Raw genomic sequence first — 19,664 nt, 5'->3', positions numbered from 1 at the left:
CCACCTCCAGAGAAAGAGCTGATAAAGAGAAGTATCCATACCATGGTTTTAAATATATGTGTGTGAGAAATGGTGACCTTCTTTAGTGCGGGCTGGAGAGAGAGGGAGGGAGACAGTTTGAAACTTAAAACGTAAGGAAAGGAAGGAAGGAAGGGAACCAGGGAGGGAGAAGAGAAGAATAGAAGAGGGGGAGGAGGAGGTGAAGGATTAGAGGGGGAGAGAGAAAGGGGAATAAGGGGAGGGGGGAGAGAGAAGAGATGAGATGAGAAAGAGAAGAATAACTTATTTTGGGGTACAGGCCTTGAAGTTGCCTTCTCTATACTCTCTAGAGGGGTGAAACTGCTGGAGTGCTATCTAGCCAGTTTAAATGTAACTGGAAAATGTTTAACACAATAAATAAAAATAGAACACAGCATAGATAACATACATTTGTGGTTTTCTGAGTCAATATGCAGCCCACTGGGGATCTGTTTCTATTTTAGTTTGACACCACTGTGTCTAGCTTACCCAGGGTCACAGTCATATTCTAGTCAAGCTTAGTCCTTCCTACTTAGTGAATAGAGAATTCTGGCATGAGAAAATACAGTCCCTCGGTTCTGTGAGAACTCCATGTTCCAGAGACCAAAAACTCTTGACTGTCCTTTCTCATATTCTTAACCTGAAGGTGTCAGATTTATTCCAGTCCTCCCTCCCTTTGCGGTGCTAATCCCCAAGAATGGAAGTGGGTTGCAAGCAGATTACTCTGATCTGTAAGCTCTGCCCCCCTCTCTCTTATTATGGGGGGAGAGTCGCAAATAGCCTGAAATTCCCTTTTAGGATTACTGCTACATTTATGAGTTAGGGTGAAAGTGGAGAGAGAGAAGGGGGGCCATGGGGCTGGAGGCAAGGAAAGGATTAACCCTGGACACCTGGGGCCCATCTGGTGAGAAAGGGATGGAAGCTATCTCCTCATATATTCATCCCACCAACATAAAGGCAGTGTCTTTGTCCCTGTGTTTTTGTGTCCCCGGCTATTAACAGTGACAGACACAGTAGATACCTAAAATTGCTTGTTGATTGATTGCTCTGTTGTAGTACACTAATCACTACAGAAGCCACAAAGTTTAGTTCCTGCCCTTATACAGCGTAGTCTACTCTGAACTTGCTACTGGAAAATCTTAACCATCCTTGAAAGGTAAGAGAAAGTCTGCCCCAAGGCTCTAGGAGCAGCGAAGGGGGTAGAGGTTAATGGTAGGAAAACAGATCCTAGAAGAGACTTGACTTTTTGAATCAAAGGAACTTAGACAAACAATATTAGGAGTATCAGAATCCCCCCCTTGAAGCCTCAGGAGAAAGAGAACAGGACTTCAGAATAATTTCTAGGTCACTGCCAGGACAGAAGCTGCCACACTGAGGGAGACTTTATACTGGTTGTGAGGTAGGTAACTACCTATTCCCAGCCCAGAGGACAAAAGCTCATTCTTTGATGATGCTGGATACAACACAGTCCTTTCAGTACTTCCTGATGGCTAGCAAACAACTGCTTGGTTGTAGCAAATCACCAGGCAAAGGAACCAGGTCTCTGAGGGTAAGGAAGGTAATGCCTTGAGAACTGGTGGACAGGTGAAGCTATGCTAATGAATGGGATCATGATGCTAACAAGGTTTATAGCAGAAAAACAGCTAAAGATCAGTAGAGAATATTACCTACAAAATAAATTCCTGAAGTCCTCTGAATAATCTTTGAAAAAGTCACCTATCCCTCCACTTTCCCCCATTGTCCTCTATTTCCTTGAGATCATATCAGCATTAAGTACCCAAGAAAGGAGATATAGTATAAACACAAAGCAAGCATATTATTTTCAAACTACACATCATTTAATATCAAAGCCTCCTTATTCTTTGTTTGTTTCGGGGGGCAATGAGGGTTAAGTGACTTGCCTAAGGTCACATAGCTAGTGTCAAGTTTCTGAGGCTGGATTTGAACTCAGGTTCTCCAGAATCCAGGGCCAGTGCTTTATCCACTGCGCCACCTAGCTGCCCCCAAAGCCTCCTTTTTTTTTTCTTTTGGGCAGGGCAATGGGGGTTAAGTGACTTGCCCAGGGTCACACAGCTAGTAAGTGTCAAGTGTCTGAGGCCAGATTTGAACTCAGGTACTCCTGAATCCAGAGCCGGTGCTTTATCCACTGCACCACCTAGCTGCCCCAAGCCTCCTTATTTTTAAGGAAGCATCTCCTCCTCAAACTCAACCAGGCACACATCTCCATGATGCAAGGCCAGGAAGTAAAGTACCCAGTGGTTCAAGTCCCTGTTAAAAGGTACTTCCCCAGTAAAATGGAAGAGAGATACAAATATTCCCTGCTGCAGCTCCTTCCTTGTAGAGAGAATCATCCAGTTTAGGGTTCAGTCACAGCCCCAACAAAGGACCCTACATATTTCTTCTACCTGTGTCTGGGAACAGACAACCCATCTTTGACACTCTGCTTCAGTCTTTCCAGCTCGTTGAAGAAATATTTATTGGGTGCCTAATATGTGCTAGGCCTCATATTTCAAGGCTGTTCCATTCTAGTTGGATCTTTCTTTCATCGCCTAATTACACAACTAACTAGCCTGCCTTCCTTCCTCCCTGAGGGCAGAGGACACCTTTTCCTCTTACTCATACTGCCAAGTATCCTCTTGCCTAAAAACTTACCTGAAATGTGAACTAAAAATTACATTTTTATCCCCTTACATTAAGAAACATCCTCAAAAGTGAGAGCTTCTCAACAGAATCACTCTTCTATCATTAATAACCCTCCATTTTCCAAATGGATAACCATATAGGGTTGTACAAAGTAGATTATTTAATATTTACTTCTAATGGATTTTGGAAGATATTGTTTGTTCAGTGCTGTCTGACTCTTTGTAACCCCACTTGGTTTTCTTGGCAAGGAGTGGTTTGTCATTTTCTTCTCCAGCTCATTTTACAGATGAAGAAACTGAAGGAAACAGGGTTAAGTGACTTGCCCAGGGTCTCATCAATAGCAAGTGAGTTCAAATATGAATTCAGGTACTCCTGGCTCAAGGGCCAGTGCTCTCTGTTCACTGTACCACCTAGCTGTGCTTTAGAACAAAGCTTCTTAAACTGTGGGTCTGAAGGTGGGGGTTGTGAAAATGTTGGCAACAGTAAAAGGTTATGTATACCTATTTTATATACTTATATGCCTGTGGTCAAGGAAAAATTTCTCAGACAAAAAGGGATTGGGAGTGGAAAAAGTTTAAGAAGTGCTGTTATAGAAGATACACCCCCCAAAAAAAGTTATTTTAGGAGAAGCATTGCTTCTGTTTTTAATCTCTGTATCCCTAGAACCTATTAAAGTGCTTTGAGATAGCAGCTTTTAAATAAATATTTGGATTTTGTAAGTAGATTTTCCTAACTCTGTTTTGTTTAGTTTATACTTAAAATGAGTTTTTATTCACCAAACAGTATCAAAGGATGGTAGGGCAGGCAGCTTAGGAGTAGGCACAGTATAGGGGGAAGAGAAGATCACTGCAGACCTCCACATCTGTAGATGTGGGGATGAAGGAATGGCTCCAAGTAATCATTTCAGGGGAAGAAAGGACAGAACTGGGCAAATGAGGTTGGTGGGTTTGATGTTTTGGCTATATAGGAGGGGCATAGATTCTGCCAGTTTGTGGGCTCACTCATGGGAGCTTTTAGCTCTCTTTCCCATCTCACTAACCCCCAAGGTCAAGCCCAAGGCACAGCCCGGGGATCAATAAACGATTTTTGAATAAATATGTAAAAAAGGGCTCCTTTTTCCTATCTTTATTTCCTTTCTTTTAAAGGTCCTCAAAGCACTTAACTGTAAGAGACATGACCTCACTCATCCCCAACATTTGATGGTAAAGGAGAATGCATTTTCTTCTCCTTGTTATAGGTGAGGAACCTGAAACGTATGGAAGAGACCAGGGTCGAGGTCACCTTATGTGTTAGGGTCAGGTCTAGGCCTCAGAACCCAAGAAATCTGGCCCCAGTCAAGGAAGGTTTTTTGCCTTCTGTCCTTTTCGGGGTCATGGTGCCCTACATACACCCTACTGTCACTGACAAGGGGAAGGGGGGAACCTAGCCGTCTGCCAAGGGCTTGGGGATGCACTCCCTGTATACTGGGAAAGAAGGAACAGGGAGCAGCAGCCCCCTCCCACGTACCCAGGACTGGGACTACTTAGAGCAAATAGAGCACGCAGGCGCAAAGTGGAGACTCTCTTCCCTCTCCACCCTCCTCATCCCCCAACCTCCCACCCCCCTCCGCAAGGTCCCAGGCGCGTGACACCCCCCGTACGCGCACAAGCACGAGCCCGGGTATTCCCAGCCCCTAGCAAGGCAGGGAAGAGGAAAAGCGAGAGACTGGCCGCACGCCCTGGAAAATTCCACTCCCCGGCTATGCCCCACCCCCTCATCCCTACGCGCGCGCTCGCACGCTCGCTCGTTCCCCCGCCCCCTCTGCGGCCTCTCACCTTCCCGGCGGTCCCCGCGCGTACAACATGGCGGCACCCGTGAGGCAGGGTGTGTTCTCCCTACCCCGGGCTCTGGGCTGGTGTTCTCGCCAGGTGGGTAGCCGCGGGGAGAGGAGGAGGGGGGGAGAGGGGGAGATGGGGAGGGAGAGACAGGGTGGTGCCGACACATGCGGTGATGTTCAGGCAAGACCCAGTTGGGGAGAAGCCCTGGGCTGGCAGCGGGGTGCCTGGGGCTCCGAGACCCGATCGAACCGTAGAATGAATGAGCATTTATTAAGCACTTACGATGTCCTAAGCCCTTGGGATACAAACGCAAAAGCAAGACAACCCCTGCTTTCTATTCTCATCGGAGACAACATGCTTACAAGTCCTGGGATCCTCAAGGTGCCCCCGCAAAGCAGCTGTTAATAGATCTTTAGTCCACAAGCATTTATTGAGTGCCTACTGCGTGCCCGGGATATAAAGAGAGGCAAAAACAATCTTCTGAAGGAGCTCACAGTCTAATGACGACACGAAGACAACTATTCTCTCCTTCCTCATCACCTCCTGGCTTTCTTCACTGTTGTTGTTTGCCCCTCGTTCTGGAAGAGGACTATGACAGATGCCATGACCTGCACTGAATTGGATTTAAGTGAGGGAGGGCTGTGCAGGTTCACCAGCCTTACTCTAGAGCCACCTGGGTCCAGTGGCAACATATACATCAGGACAACTGGAGATGACCCAATGCAGTATGTGACCATGGCCTTTTAAGCTAAGGCCTTTCACTGGTCTCAGTTTGTCTAAGGCAACTCCCACTCAGTGATTAAATTTAGGTTAGAAATGAGGCAAAGTGGGGCAGCTAGCTGGCGGAGAGGATAAAGCACAGGCCCTGGATTCAGGAGGACCTGAGTTCAAATCCAGCCTCAGACACTTGACACTTACTAGCTGTGTGACCCTGGGCAAGTCACTTAACCCTCATTGTCCTGCCCCCCCCCCAAAAAAAAAAGTTTAAAGAAATGAGGCAAAGAGGCCTCTTTTACCAATCAAAAAGAATGGGCCTGCAATTGTTTCTGTTTTGGCCAGAAACCCTAAGGGTCTTGGGAGTAGCTACTATTTATTCATTTACTTTCTTTTTGACTAGGTAAAAGTGGTCTTTCTTTACCTCTACTTACCTTGATTTAATCACTGAGTGGGAGTTGCCTCAGGTAAACTGAGATCTCTGAAAGGCCTTAGCTTAAAAAAAAAGGGCAAGGTCTCCCACTGCTTGGGACCATCTCCAATCCTCCCAAACTATATGTTGCCAATGGACCCAGATGGCTCCAGAGGAGAGAATGAGGTTGGTGGCTTTGCACAGCCCTCCCTCATTTAAATCGTATTGAGTTCAAGTCATGATATCACCCCAATGTCATGGTCCTTTTTGAGAATGAAGGACAAACAACAACAATGAAGAAAGCCAGGAGGTGGTGATGAGGAAGGAGAGAATTCCAGACTTGGGAGACAGTTAGTGAAAATACAGAGAGTTGGGAGATGGAGTGGTTTATTCGAGAAATAGCAACAAGGCTGGGGTAAGTGGAGGGGAGTGAGGTGTAAGAAGATTGAAAAGGTAGAAGGTTCAGGTTATGAAGGGGTTTTTGTGTTTGGTTCTGGAGGGGATGTGGAGTCACTGGAGTTGACTGAATAAGGAGTGATGTGGTCAGACCTGTTCTTTACTGACATTTCATCCATAAAACCACTTTGAGCCATTTGAAAGGGCCAAGGACTTTGGGAATGAGAACTTTCTTTGCTGGGTCTTTCTTTCCAATAGCTGTGTGATTGTTGAGGAGACAGGGGCTAAAGCACCTGCATGAATTTGGAGGTATTCATTTCTACAAGGATTGCTCCCTTGGATGACTGGGGGAGACAGCTATTTCTGGGGCTCTTAGATTTACCTGTTTAAGGTGGCTGGTGATAATAGTGGTGGGATGGTCACAAGATGCTAAGAGATCTCTCTTATTTGGTATCCTCTCAGTAATCATTTACCGAATGTATATTCTGTTTCTTTTGTTTTTGTTGATAGCCTCCTGTCAATGAAGGCTCCTGGGATTGGGCTGGCGATAGGGTGTATGGATAGTGAGTTTTCATTTGGAGAGATTAGAGGTGATGTTATGGAAAGAGCAGTACTTGATTTTTTTTTTCCTTTGGTGAGGCAATTGGGGTTAAGTGACTTGCCCAGGGTCACACAGCTAGTAAGTGTTAAGTGTCTGAGGCCAGATTTGAACTCAGGTCCTCCTGAATCCAGGGTCGATGCTCTATCCACTGTGCCACCTAGCTGCCCCTAGGAGCAGTACTTGAACTGGATCTTAAAGGAGAATTTTGAAAAGGTAGGAATGTGGGAGTACATGCCAGGCATAATGAACAGACTGGACAATGCACTGGGGCAGTAGAACTGGTTGATTTTTTTTAAAACTAGTAGCCCATTTTGGTAAGCAACAAGCATTTAATAAGTGTTTGCCTTAGGCCAGGCATTGTACTAATAAGCTCTGGGGACCCAAATACAAAAATGAGACAGACCCTGCCTTCTAACAGCTAATGGTCTACTGTTGGGAATACCATGATTTCACAGATAAGTAAATATAAATTACATACAAAGTAAATATAAAGTACTGGGTTGGGGCAGAGTTGGCACTAATATCTGGGAGAATCAGGAAAGGCCATTGAAAGAAGTGATTCTTGAATTTAGCCTTGACAAGAGCTAGGGGTTCCAAGAAGCTGAGGTGACAAGGACTATTATGTATAGGGGAAAAGCAAGGTCAATTTTGTTTCCACTTATTTGTGTACTTTTTTTTTTTTTGGTGGGGCAATGAGGGTTAAGTGACTTGCCTAGAGTCGTGCAGCTAGTAGGTGTCAAGTGTCTGAGGCAGGATTTGAACTCAGGTCCTCCTGAATCCAGGGCCAGTATTTTACCCACTGCACCACCTAACTGCCCCTTGCCATATCAAGCATTTTTTTTTTTGGTGGGGCAATGAGGGTTAAATGACTAGCTCAGGGTCACACAGCTAGTAAATGTCAAAGCAAGGTCAGTTTTGCCTTATGCAGTGTGTGAATGAATGAATGAATGAATGAATGAATGAACTTTAAAAAAAGTTATAAAGCACTTATTACATATTAAGCACTGTGCAATATAAATACAATCAATCATTAAACATTTATTAAGCAAGCACCTGCTATGAGTCAGGCACTGGCTAAATGCTGGGGATACAAAAAGAGACAAAAGACAGCCCCTGCCCTTAAGGAGTTTACGTTCTAATGGGAGAGACAACATGCAAACAAATATATAAAAAACCAAACAGGATAAATAGGAAGAAATTAATAAAGGGAAGGCACAAGGATTAAGAGGGGTTAGGGAAGGCTTCTGGTAAAAAACGGGATTTTAGTTAGGACTTAAAGGAAGCCAGGGAGGTCAATATAAGGTTCAGTAGGCAAAGTGGAGGAGGGAGAACATTCCTGGCATGTGGGACAACCAGAAAAAATTTTCCAAACTGAGAGATGCAGTGTCTTGTTCATGGAACAGCCAGGAGGCTAAGACAGTCTCTTTCCTTGAGGAAGTACTACTTATAGTAGTACTTATAAAGAGAAGTTTGCAGAGAGGGGTATTTTTTTTTGTAGGGCAATGAGGGTTAAGCGACTTGCCCAGGGTCACACAACTAGTAAGTGTCAAGTGTCTGAGGTCACATTTGAACTCAGGTCCTCCTGAATCCAGGACCCATATTTTATCCACTGCGCCACCTAGCTGCCCCTGAGAGGGATATTTTTTTTTTCTTTTTTTAGTGAGGCAATTGGGGTTAAGTGACTTGCCCAGGGTCACACAGCTAGTAAGTGTGAAGTGTCTGAGGCCAGATTTGAACTCAGGTACTCCTGATTCAAAGGCTGGTGCTCTATCCACTGCGCCACCTAGCTGCCCCGAGAGGGATATTTTTGTTCAGCAAGTTACAGAGTGGGTGAGTGGAGCTTTATGGGAAGTAGATTGACACATTTTTCTTTCTAATATGAATGACAGTATTAATTTAATTATGGTTTTAGAATTAGAAAGGGGTTAGAAGCCTTAGAGCTGAGGTTGGATATGAGGCAGCAAAGCTACTGGTGAGAAGATGGAAGATAGTTGGAGGGGTAATATGTACTCAGAATAGAAAAGTAGGCTGGAGTCAGGCTTTAAATTGACAAACTGAAGATTTTGGTTTTTATCCTAGTGGCATTAGGGAGCCACTGTTGTTTCTTTAGTAGGAAAGTGCCATGATCAGACTTGTGCTTTAGGAATATCATTTGGGCAGCTCTCTAAAAGATAAATTGAGGAAGTTTGACTGGAGGAGTAAAGGGGAATATAATAATAATATAAAATAATATAGAAAAAGGCAGGTTGGAGCCAGACTTTGAAGAGCTTTAATTCTAGGCTAAAGAGTATTTATTTTATTCTTTAGGTAATAGGGAGCCCTCAAGGTGTTTGAGTAGGAGAATGCATGGCCATACCTATGCCTTCATGACAGAATGCATAGTTGTGCTGGTCTGAAATGAAACAGATGAAAGCATGTACTGTGATACTGCCATTGAAGTGTGAGCTTCCCTCTGGTAAAGATTCCATCTTTTCTTTATTTGGCACCATGATATCTAGCACAGCATTCTGCCCATAGTGGAAATTCAGGGAATGCTTCTTTACTAACTCACAGATGTTCAAGAGGGAGTTTTTTCCAAGGGGATAAAGCATGGTGTTTTTTCCCCCCTTTACTCCTAGAGTTTAGAAGTCAAATGTCCAGCCCAAGTGACCCATCCCATCACTGTGATACCAGTGAGGACCAAGAAGCGCTTTATACCCCCTCTTTATGAGCCTAAATACAAAACTGACAAGGAGTTTCGGGACCATGCCCGCGCAGCGGGGATTGTCATCCCCAAAGAACGTCTTGAACGTCCCATTCATTTGGCCTGCACAGGTAAGGAGCCAGGATCCTGGGATCCAGACTGCCAACCACATCTGACTCTAGTGATCTCCTTGGAAGTGGAGAGTCTTCAATTAGGATGAGTAAGGCTAAGATCGGTCCAGCCTTAATCATTATAATCTTTAAATAAAGCCCTATTTCCTAAGTACTTTTCCATCCTTTATCTTGATTATTTTTACCCAATCATTGGGTAGCAGAAAGGAGTGGAATAAAAACTCACCCTTTTCTAGAAAAGGAAACTGAGTCTCAGAAAAGTGAAATGATGTGCCCAAGGTCACAGTGCAAAAACTGAGACCTCAGGTCAGTCCTTCTGATGCCCAGCATGAAACTTCTTCCCCAAAGAACACACCACCTCTTAATCTTGCTGCCTCTCTGGAGTGCACAGAACTTAACTGTTCCCAACACTTAAATTCATATCATTTCATTAGCCTCTTTAACATAGTATATCCAGGACTCCTGATTTTTATGACCTCTTGGTGCTTTCCTCCTGTCTCTTCACCATCACATCTTCTTTCTTCCCTCCCTTCACAGCTGGGATTTTTGATGCTTATGTTCCTCCCGAGGGGGATGCCCGCCTAACATCCCTCTCCAAGGATGGCCTGAAGCAGAAGACAGAGAAGCTAAAGCAGGGCGTGGTCTCACAGTTGGCGTAAGTGTGTAAGCTCCTGGGGTTTAACCTGGACACAGCTTCCTGCCTTAGCAGTCAGGTATTCTGTTCTCAAAGGGGCCATCCTCAGTTCCTTATGATTTGGATTGGGCAGACCCTTCATAGTCCAACAGAACCAATTGGAAACCAATTTAGGAGGCTAAAAGAAAGCAATGTCATCTGCTCTTATTCCTGGCATCTTGGCTTTCTTAGCGTTTCTTCATCTAGACTTGGCATTATCCTCATAAATCTTACATTTTAGGGGGTAGAAACACAGGGAATTAGAACTAGAAGGGATCTTAATGACCATCTAGTTCAGCACTCTTATTTGGTAGAAAAGAAAGTTGAGACTCATAGAGAGCCGATGTTACTTGTTAGGGTTCACACAGTTAGTGGCAGAGCTGGGAGCAGAATCCGGGCCTGCTAATTCCCAGGCCTGTGATCTTTCTATAAGGTCAGTATTTCTCACACTGTGCCTCAAGGAACCCTGAAACACTCCAACTTGTTTTAAATAAACTTTATGTTGTTTGCTAATATAGGCTTTCAAATAATCATTTTAGAGGATTTTACTACAAGGCTTCTATCCAAGTGTTGTTTAAACTGAAGACTTCTTCCTCTGAGGAAAAGCTCGAGAACCACATCTGTTAAAAAGGAGACCTTCCCAGTAAAGGTTGGCTGAACAAGCCTAACCACAGCACAGGTTATACTTGGAACACAGGCTGTCTTCAGTTACGTGTAGGCTTGTGATAATGGGGATTCTTGGTTCCTACTTGACTGTCTTTTAGAGGCAGCATTGCATAGTGGACAGTGTTGCTTTCCGAGTTCACTTCTCCCTCAGATGCATACTGCTTGTGTGATCCTGAGCAAATCACTGAACATTTCTGACCCTCCATTTCCTTGCCTGGAAAATAAGAGTAATTATACCTGTACAGTCAGTCACCTGCCTCCTGAGGTTCTTGAGATCATGTGTGTAAAGTGCTTTGCAAACCTTAAAGTACTGTTTAAATAAAAGTTATTTTTAAAAAAATTTCTGTATTCTGCATGGTATCTTATGAAATTGTTTTCATGCTCTCCCCACCCCAGAATTCGGAAAGTGAGAGAATACGATGATGATTTCCGGATTAAGACCTTCCCAGAAATAGCGCAGCAGATCTTTGTTGAAGCTCATCAGTGCCTCAACACGTGAGTTGGGGGTAGGTGGGGGAGTCTATATCTTGCACCCTTTGTTGCAGGGTTTTCTGTCTACCACAGATTATTCTGCCTAAATTGGGGAACATTGGTTTTTGGAATTCCTGGAGTCTCCTGGGGCACAGTCTGCTGAGCCTCCTAGGAAACTGGGATCTGACTCAGTTATTGACCTGATGTGGAAGTTGACAGAGTAGTGATTCTGAAAATAGGGACAAGATGATATTCGTTTTCAAAGAACATAAGAGATAGGATTAATGCTTCCGAAATATTTTTAAATGTTTGGTGTACATTGTTATTAGGAATAGAGTTGGAAGTAAACTTAAGATCGTTAAAGGGGTTAGAAGGCCAAGCCATACTAGAAATCTTTGAATTTCTTCCAGTGTCATAGGCTATACCAGGCCATATTTCTTGAGAAGAAATCAGCTACAGAACACCCCATGAGACATTTCGCTCAACCTCAGAGCTTAAAATGATGGCAAATAATTTTCTCTGCTCCTGAAATTTCAAGGCTCTTCTATTCTTCCCTTGGGTCAGATTTTAAAGGATATTTCATTGGATAGCTCAGTTGGTTTCAGATCCTTATAACTACAGAGTTCTAAATCCACATAGCAGGGAAAGCAGAAGCCAGTGACATGTTTCTTTTCTTCTTTAGCTCAGACCATGACCGACTTCATGCCCTGGTAACTGAGCGCTGCTTCCCGGTAGGTCCTTTCCCTTTCTTAGAGCCAAGGAGGCTTCAGGCATCACCTCTATTCTTGTTTGTTTGTTTGTTTGTTTGTTTTTAGAAAAGATTATTGTGCAAGGAAATTGGTATACCAAGTTTCATTTCATAATTTTTGTTTAGACTTTGGTGACTCAATGTGGGATCCTGGAGAGGGCTTTGGGAAAAAATAAAGCTATTCTCAATAATAAAAATAATTACATAGCTTCATAAAGGACTTGGGTTTTTTTGTTTTTGTTTTTGTTTTTGTTTTTTGCCAGGCAATGAGGGTTAAGTGACTTGCCCAGGGTCACACAGCTAGTTAGTGTCAAGTGTCTGAAGCTGGATTTGAACTCAGTTCCTCCTGAATCCATGGCCAGTGCTTTATCCACTGAGCCACCTAGCTGCCCCCAGGACTTGTTTTTATAGTTTGCATTTATATAGCACATATATATATATATTATTAACACAGCACTTTATATTGTAAAATACTTTTCCTACTTCCCTTTTTTTTTTTTTTAGCTGGGCAATGAGGGTTAAGTGACTTTCCCAGGGTCACACAGCTAGTAAGTGTCAAGTGTCTAAGACCAGATTTGAACCCGGGTCCTCCTGAATCTAGGGCCAGTGCTTTATCCACTGCGCCACCTAGCTGCCCCTGCTTTACTTCATTTGATTCTCAAAACAACTCTGTGATATAGATGCTGTTATTATCTGTTTCACAGATGAGGAAGTTAAGTGACTTTTCCAGAGTCGTACATCCAGTCAATACCTAAGTCAGGATTTGAACCCAGGTTTTCCTGACTGGTATGCCTGTTCTCTGCGCACTATATTGTGCTATCTCAGCCTATAGTCAGACACAAATCAATTGAGTGCACAAGGTACTTGGGGTATAGAATAGAATAGATATGTTTCCTTCTCTGGAACTGCCTGCTTACACTCATACAAATGCTTGTTACTATGTGCCAATCAGATACTCTTGGGGCATATCAAAGAAAGTTGTGATCTTTGCCTAATAGTACTAGTTGGAGAAACAAAGAGAGCAACCATGGAATCAATAGAAATGTAGGCAGTAATGAGCAGATTCTAAAATTACATGGAGAGAAAAAGATGGGTCAAATATATTGACAGTTTAGAGAATGGTTTGGGTCAATCTGGAGAGTTGTCCTGGAAGAGCTGGACTTTGACCTTGTATTCCTATGAGAGAAAAGCCGTGGCAGGAGGCTACTCCAGGACATAAGCAGAGACTCAGAGGTGGGAAAAGGAAGACTGACAGAAGATGAGAACCCGGCTGAATAGGACAATGTTGGGTATGGATAGCACTGGAGGAAACGTGAGGCAGGATGGCAGTGTCAGCTGCCACCAAAGGAGAAACAACTCAGTTCATTTTCTATAAACACAGGAAATGGTGTGGGACGTCCAACTTAAGACAGTACGTTGGAGCTTTGTGGAATCTCTGGAACCACCAAGGGTAGTTCATGTTCGTTGCCCAGATATGGTGAGCGAGGGCAACGTATATGGCCAGGTCACCGTCCGCATGCACACTCGCCAGGTAAGGGCTGCTCCTCCCACACTGCCTCGGTGGACAGGTTGTACAGCTTCATGCAGCAGCGGGTTCTGAAGGTTCTCGCTCTTGGGACTCAGCCCTTTATTTAGTGCCTTCCTCCTTTTCCACCCCTGTCGTCATAGGGTAGACGGGTAGGAAGTTTCCCCTCTACTGACTGGTGTCATCCCGGGTTAGTTGATGGAATTTGTACAGGATAGAAAGATTGTCCCAGGCTAGCCCTACGTGTTTTTCCTTCTCATTTCTTGTGAATTCCTTCAAGAACTTTCCATGGACTAAGAGACCAATTTTTCATTCTTACAGACCCTGGCTATCTATGACCGATTTGGGCGGTTAATGTATGGACAAGAAGATGTGCCCAAGGATGTGTTGGAGTATGTGGTATTTGAGAGACACTTAACAAATCCGTACGGGGCCTGGAGAATGCATGGCAAAATTGTCCCTGCCTGGGCCCCTTCTAAGGAACCCATCCCCAAGGTAACATAACTGGGTGCCTAAGTGGGTGGACTATTTCAGGTGCTTTGACTTCTCAAGCCACAATGTAAGGCTCCACCTAGTGGGGAGAGGCAGCAGTGTAATGGGCAAGAGTAGAATTCCTTGAGGTGCCCAAGATACCATTTGTATTTGCCTTGGGCAGGGTGCAGGATGATTCTTTTTTCTGTTCTTTCAGACGGTGATGATCCCCGGCCCCAAACTCCAACCATGGGAAGAATATGAAGAGATGAATGTGGAAGTTCAAAAGCCTCAGCCAGTTCAGTGGCATAAGTAGGGTGGGATGGGCAGGTCTAGTGAATTGGCATTGGGGTGTTTCACAGCACCTGAAACCAGGTTTTCCAATTGCCATGGCTCCTGGAAGCAAGAAGGAAGTCACCCTCAGTCATGTTTTCCGTTCCAAGAGAGGGGGGCAGTTATTTGAAATAAAACCCTGTCAGAGTTGCAAACTAGTTTTGATGGGTTCTATAGTATCTAGTCATCCAGGGTGGGTCTTCAGTCTGGATTGGAAATGGAATTTGAAATGGGAGATGTAGCAGCCACAGGAAGGGGGGAGAGAGTTTGATAAGAGTGATGTGGAAAAAAAAAAAAAACAAGGGGCAGCTCGGTGGCACAGTGGATAGAGCACCGGCCCTGGAGTCAGGAGGACCTGAGTTCAAATCTGGCCTCAGACACTTAACACTTACCAGCTGTGTGACCCTGGGCAAGTCACTTAACCCCAGTTGCCTCACTTAAAAAAAAAAGAGTGATGTGACATCAACCAAAACAATATAAACCCACAGGATAGACTTTTAATCCCTTTGGTCTTCTTTATCAGGTTCCTAATGATCATTTACAGCCCAGGAAGAACCTAGCATGTAAACATGGATGAGAAGGGGCTTTGGGGTCTCAACTGGGAAATCAGTCTGCAAGATTTAGTCAGACATAGCAGTCTCTCAGCCATAGTAACCACCAGAACACGTTCACGTGTTCTAGATTTCCTCTTCCTGTCTCAGGTTTAGGAAAAAGAGAGGACTTGAGCTCTTTAAGGAGCCAGTCGACCTTTGCAGTGGGGAATTGAATCCTTTATCCCCAACCCATTAGGTGACTGATCCTGTTGTGAGTGCTAGAGTTCATTCATCCCCAACCCATTAGCAGTAGCAAGAGGAACTTTTAGGATTTCCCATTCTGCTGTGTTCTTGAACTCTGTGTGATAGCTGAAATCATCATCCTTGACCTACCCATAGTCCTTTGAGGAAACGACTTTGGTTCTTCTCCACCTAAGGCTGACTCTATTATTTATCTTTTCAAAAATGGATTCACTTTTCCAGGAAAAGGCTCAACTCTTATTTCAGGGTGAAGGGTTAAGGGCATAGAGGAATTTGCCTTGGATGGACAGGAAGTTTTGACTTAATTTGGAAAGTTCAGGCCAAGGCTGGACTTAGTCTAGTAGCAGAGTTTAAATATGCCAACCTTCTCAAACCACCACAGCTGCTTGCTCTCATGGAAACAGAAGGTCCACTCCAGGAAAGCTCTTTGGCTGGAGAAACAAAGGCTCCCGCCTCCCTCATGAAAAGAATAGTGTTTCTAGGCATTTGATGCGGTCTCCTACCAGTCTTCTGATATAGTTTTCCTTTAGTTGAGTCCTTAGCCATTTTGTCTTGATGAGATACAGTTTTGTAGTGTTAATGTATATATGGCATTGATAGGGGATGATAACACCTGATTTACCTGATGAAACAAAAAGAAAGGAAGTGCTAAGAGTAAGAGTAGACCTAGGAAATATGAGAGGATGGAAGATAATATTGGGAGGTAGAGATCAGAGAAACAAAAACATCCCTTTAATGAACAACCAAGGAATTGGTTCTTTCTAGTTGTAAGGAAATCTATTTTTTTCAGGGAGGGGGAATATCCTCGTCCCACTCCCCTAGACCTGTATTACTGAGCTAGGACCCTGGGAGATTCCTAAATACCCATCTACTTGCTCACCATCAGGGAGCAGAGGATAAATATAATTTCATTTCCCTTTGATACCAAATCTGCCAGTGAGTAGATAGCCCCAGATGTTATGGCAGTGCTGAAAGGGCCCAGCAGGAAGCCATCTGTCATTGCATCAGAAAAGGGCATGTTGTCAGAGGAGCAGCCAGACTCACCTTGGAGCTCTCTCATTTCCCTCTGGCAAATGTTCTGTGTTTGTCCTACTTCTCCCTACTAACTCTGATTCCTTTTAACTTTAGGACAGAAATTGTTATCAGTAAGCTGAAATCAGCTGTGATCACTGAAAAATTATGTTCTTCATTTCTGACCCTATATGCTTTATCACAGAAGGGCACAGTGGCCAAATTTACTCTTCAGAGACAGACCATATCATAGTATGATTTATAGAATGAGTCAGCATAGCAAGTACAAACTGGATCAGTAGCTACAATTTGGACCCTGGCCAGAGTCTAAAGCAACTTGAAGTTTCTATTATTTAAGCCCAAGACAAGGTTCAGCACAGAGTGGAACTTAGGTGGGTTTTTTTGACCCTCCTCTTTGGGGTGGGATTGCCAGGCATTATTGTGCATGCCTGGGTGGTGGACCTACTTCAATAATTTTGTTTGTTTTTTCAGGGCAATGAGGGTCAAGTGACTTGCCCAGGGTCACACAGCTAGTAAGTGTCAAGTGTCTGAGGCTGGATTTGAACTCAGGTCCTCCTGAATCCAGGGCCAGTGCTTTATCCACTGCACCATTTAGCTGCCCCTCTACTTAAATAATTTTATCAATTCAGAAGTATTATAGGAGAACTTCAGTGAGAATGAGGTCACCCTGTCCCTGGAAGTGGGTACAAGGTATTACTAATCCTCTCTTCATTTTCCTCACTTTTGGAGAGAGAATACTTTGCTTTGTCATTATAAAGAGCCCAGGGTTTGAAAAGGGCATTTACTTACTCTTTTTTAAGAAATGTTTTATTGATACCTTTTTGTCCATAGATCATAATCATTTCCCAATTCAGTGCACTTATTCCTGAAAAACACATATTTGTCCATCTTATAACCAACCTGGTGTAAGTCTGGTCCTTTGTTGTTGTTGTTGAGTCATCTCCAACTCTTCATGACTGCTTTTGGGGTTTTCTTGGCAAAGATGCTGGAGTGGTTTGCCATTTCTTCCTCTATCTCGTTTTACAGATGAGGAAAGTGAGGCAAACAGGGTAAAGTGACTTGCCCAAGGTCACGCATCCCTGATTTGAACTCAGGGACCTGACTTTTTAATCCACTGTACCATCAAGCTGCTCCAGTCAGTCCCAGAGATAGAAGCCCTAGGCCACCTGGAAAACTTTCTTTCCTCACTTTCCATGTGTTGGGTATCATCCTATGATATTCTTTCTATATCAAAGATGACATCTACATCTTTGCAGGTGCAGCTTGAGGATACATTATATAGCTAGGACTGGTCTCTGTAGCTTGCTATGTTAGTCCCAAGCACTCCTGCTGGACTGGGCCTGTGTGTTTTACATCTCCCCTACCTCCCCTTTTCTTCTCTGCAGTATTTGTTAGTCCTGGAATTCTCTTAACTCATACTGTTTAGGCAGCTGTGGTTCTGAAAATAGCCTTAAGGAAGTCTAGGGCAAATCCTGAGAAGGATTTGGATTCTAAAGATTAAGATTTTGGGGGCAGCTATGTGGTGCAGTGGATAGAGCACCGGCCCTGGAGTCAGGAGTACCTGAGTTCAAATCCAGCCTCAGACACTTAACACTTACTAGCTGTGTGACCCTGGGCGAGTCATTTAACCCCAATTGTGTCACTTAAAAAAAAAGATTAAGATTTTTTGTTTTTACATACACAAAGTACTTCTGAAAAGTAGAAGTGCAGTACAGAGTGGCTGTAGCTGCCAGCATAGATTGGACCTCTCTGCCTTTGTATGCCCTCTTCTTTGGGAATGAGGGTATGAATACAGCCAGTTTACCGGTCTGGGGCAAGTGATTTGGAGTGGTTACAGCACTGAAGCAAGAAGTGCCCTTTGGTCTGCTTCTTGGTAGAACTAGAAAGGGGAATCACTGAGATCAGTGAATAATAAAAGGTGGAAGGGAAGGAGAGAAAAGAGAATTGTGATGAAGCAAGCAGTTTCCCTTCTAAACAAGCTTCAGAAGGGAAAAAACCTTCAAGCCAACAAAACAGGGTGCCCAGGAGGTATGCCTAGTGAACTGGGGAAAAGGTATTTTAGGAATAAATCTATTCTGACAGAACTGGGGAGGGCTTTGTTTTTTCTTGACCCTCTTCTTGGGGGTGGGATTGCCAGGCATTATTGTGAAGGCCTGGGTGGACCTACTTCAATAATTTTATAAAGAAAATCCACTGTTTTCCCTAGCTGTGGCAGGCCTGACAATCCATGAATCAGAAAACCAGAAAAATAATCAAAAGTCAACATGACAGGGCAGCTAGGTGGCGCAGTGGATAAAGCACGGACCCTGGATTCAGGAGTACCTGAGTTCAAATCTGGCCTCAGACACTTGACACTAGCTCTGTGACCCTGGGCAAGTCATTTAACCCCAATTGCCTTACCAAAAAAAAAAAAAGTCAACATGACTAGATCAATAAGGCACTCCAGTCAGATTTCTATCTTTTACATACTTATCAGGTAGGAACTTGATTTAACCAAGCTGCTAACTCACCCATTGTAGTCTTCCTGACTGGGGAACCTCTTTCTATTCTGGATATGGGACAGCTTTTTGTGAGTATTAAGGGGCAGAAATTCTAGGGCTCGTATGGCTGGCCTGAGTGTTACAAATGCCTGGTATGGTTTGATTGTGTGTGTGAGAGAGAGAGTGTGTGTGTATGTGTGTGTTCACACAGACATTTGAACTATGCCATTTGTAAACTTCAACACAAACCTAGGAGACCTGTTGGAAATGGGTGGGGCAGGGACTGTCACCTGCCTCCTAGCCCACACCACTGACTTAAACGAGGAATCAAACATAGAAGGTGCTGCATATTCCAGTTCAAAGCTTCTTAAACTGCGTTGTGACCCTATATGGGGTTGTGTAACAACGTGGGGGTCACACAAAAATTGGCAACAGTAAAAGGTTTTATATACCTATTTTATATACCTTTGTACCCAGGGTTGTGTAAAAATTTCTCTGGCAAAAGGGTTGTGAGTGGAAAAAGTTTAAGAAGTCCTGTTCTAGCTGACTGGAAGGATTCTCCAGAGGTGTTTGCCTCTGGAGTAAGTGGGAGACTAAAAGTGAGGTGGGAAAAGTATGGTTATATAGCTGGAAAATCAAAACTGCTAGAGAATTCAGGTCTGCCTTATAGTAATTCCTTTAAAATCAGTTTGGTTAGGAGCAGTTAGGTGGCACAGTGGGTCTGTGGACCCAGCCCTAGAGTTAAGAGGATCCGAGTTCAAATCCAGCCTCAGACACTTACTAGCTGTGCGAGCCTAGGTAAGTCACTTAACCCCAATTTCCTCCAAAATAAGATAAAATAAAATCAGTTTGCTTCTGACCCATTTAGAGGGGGAAAGATGCCAACTTGCAATTCTCTAGGAACAGAGAGTCCAGAGTTTGAAAAGGACATTTGCCTTTTTAAAAAAATGTTTTATTGATACCTTCTGTCCTTCAATCACAATCATTTCCCACTCTAAGACACTTATTCCTGAAAAAAACATCTTTGTACATCTTGTAACCCACTTGACCAATCTG

General features: G+C 43.8%; 1 protein-coding gene across 1 annotated transcript; it reads left to right on the top strand.

Moving 5' to 3' along the window:
• Positions 1–4,476: 4,476 nt before the first annotated feature.
• On the top strand, positions 4,477–14,460 carry MRPL45 (mitochondrial ribosomal protein L45). Its single transcript, XM_043999580.1, has 8 exons — positions 4,477–4,568; positions 9,220–9,415; positions 9,953–10,070; positions 11,151–11,249; positions 11,908–11,956; positions 13,355–13,504; positions 13,820–13,993; positions 14,187–14,460. Exons 1-8 carry the CDS (start codon positions 4,503–4,505, stop codon positions 14,283–14,285), a joined length of 951 nt encoding a protein of 316 aa, XP_043855515.1. The 5' UTR covers positions 4,477–4,502; the 3' UTR covers positions 14,286–14,460.
• Positions 14,461–19,664: the final 5,204 nt, after the last annotated feature.

This window comes from Dromiciops gliroides, chromosome 4 (genome assembly GCF_019393635.1).
Source record: "Dromiciops gliroides isolate mDroGli1 chromosome 4, mDroGli1.pri, whole genome shotgun sequence".
In the NCBI taxonomy this organism is placed as follows: domain Eukaryota; kingdom Metazoa; phylum Chordata; class Mammalia; order Microbiotheria; family Microbiotheriidae; genus Dromiciops; species Dromiciops gliroides.
Note: the sequence above shows the minus strand (reverse complement) of the source record. Positions and strands in the feature narration are given on the sequence as shown.

What these genes read in the sequence shown, in the direction of transcription:
- MRPL45 (XM_043999580.1), top strand. Translation starts at nt 4,503, where the DNA reads ATGGCGGCACCCGTGAGGCAGGGTGTGTTCTCCCTACCCCGGGCTCTG. An exon ending in TGGGCTGGTGTTCTCGCCAG is followed by an intron (nt 4,569 to 9,219) that starts GTGGGTAGCCGC and finishes CTTTACTCCTAG; the next exon opens with AGTTTAGAAGTCAAATGTCC. An exon ending in TCCGCATGCACACTCGCCAG is followed by an intron (nt 13,505 to 13,819) that starts GTAAGGGCTGCT and finishes TCATTCTTACAG; the next exon opens with ACCCTGGCTATCTATGACCG.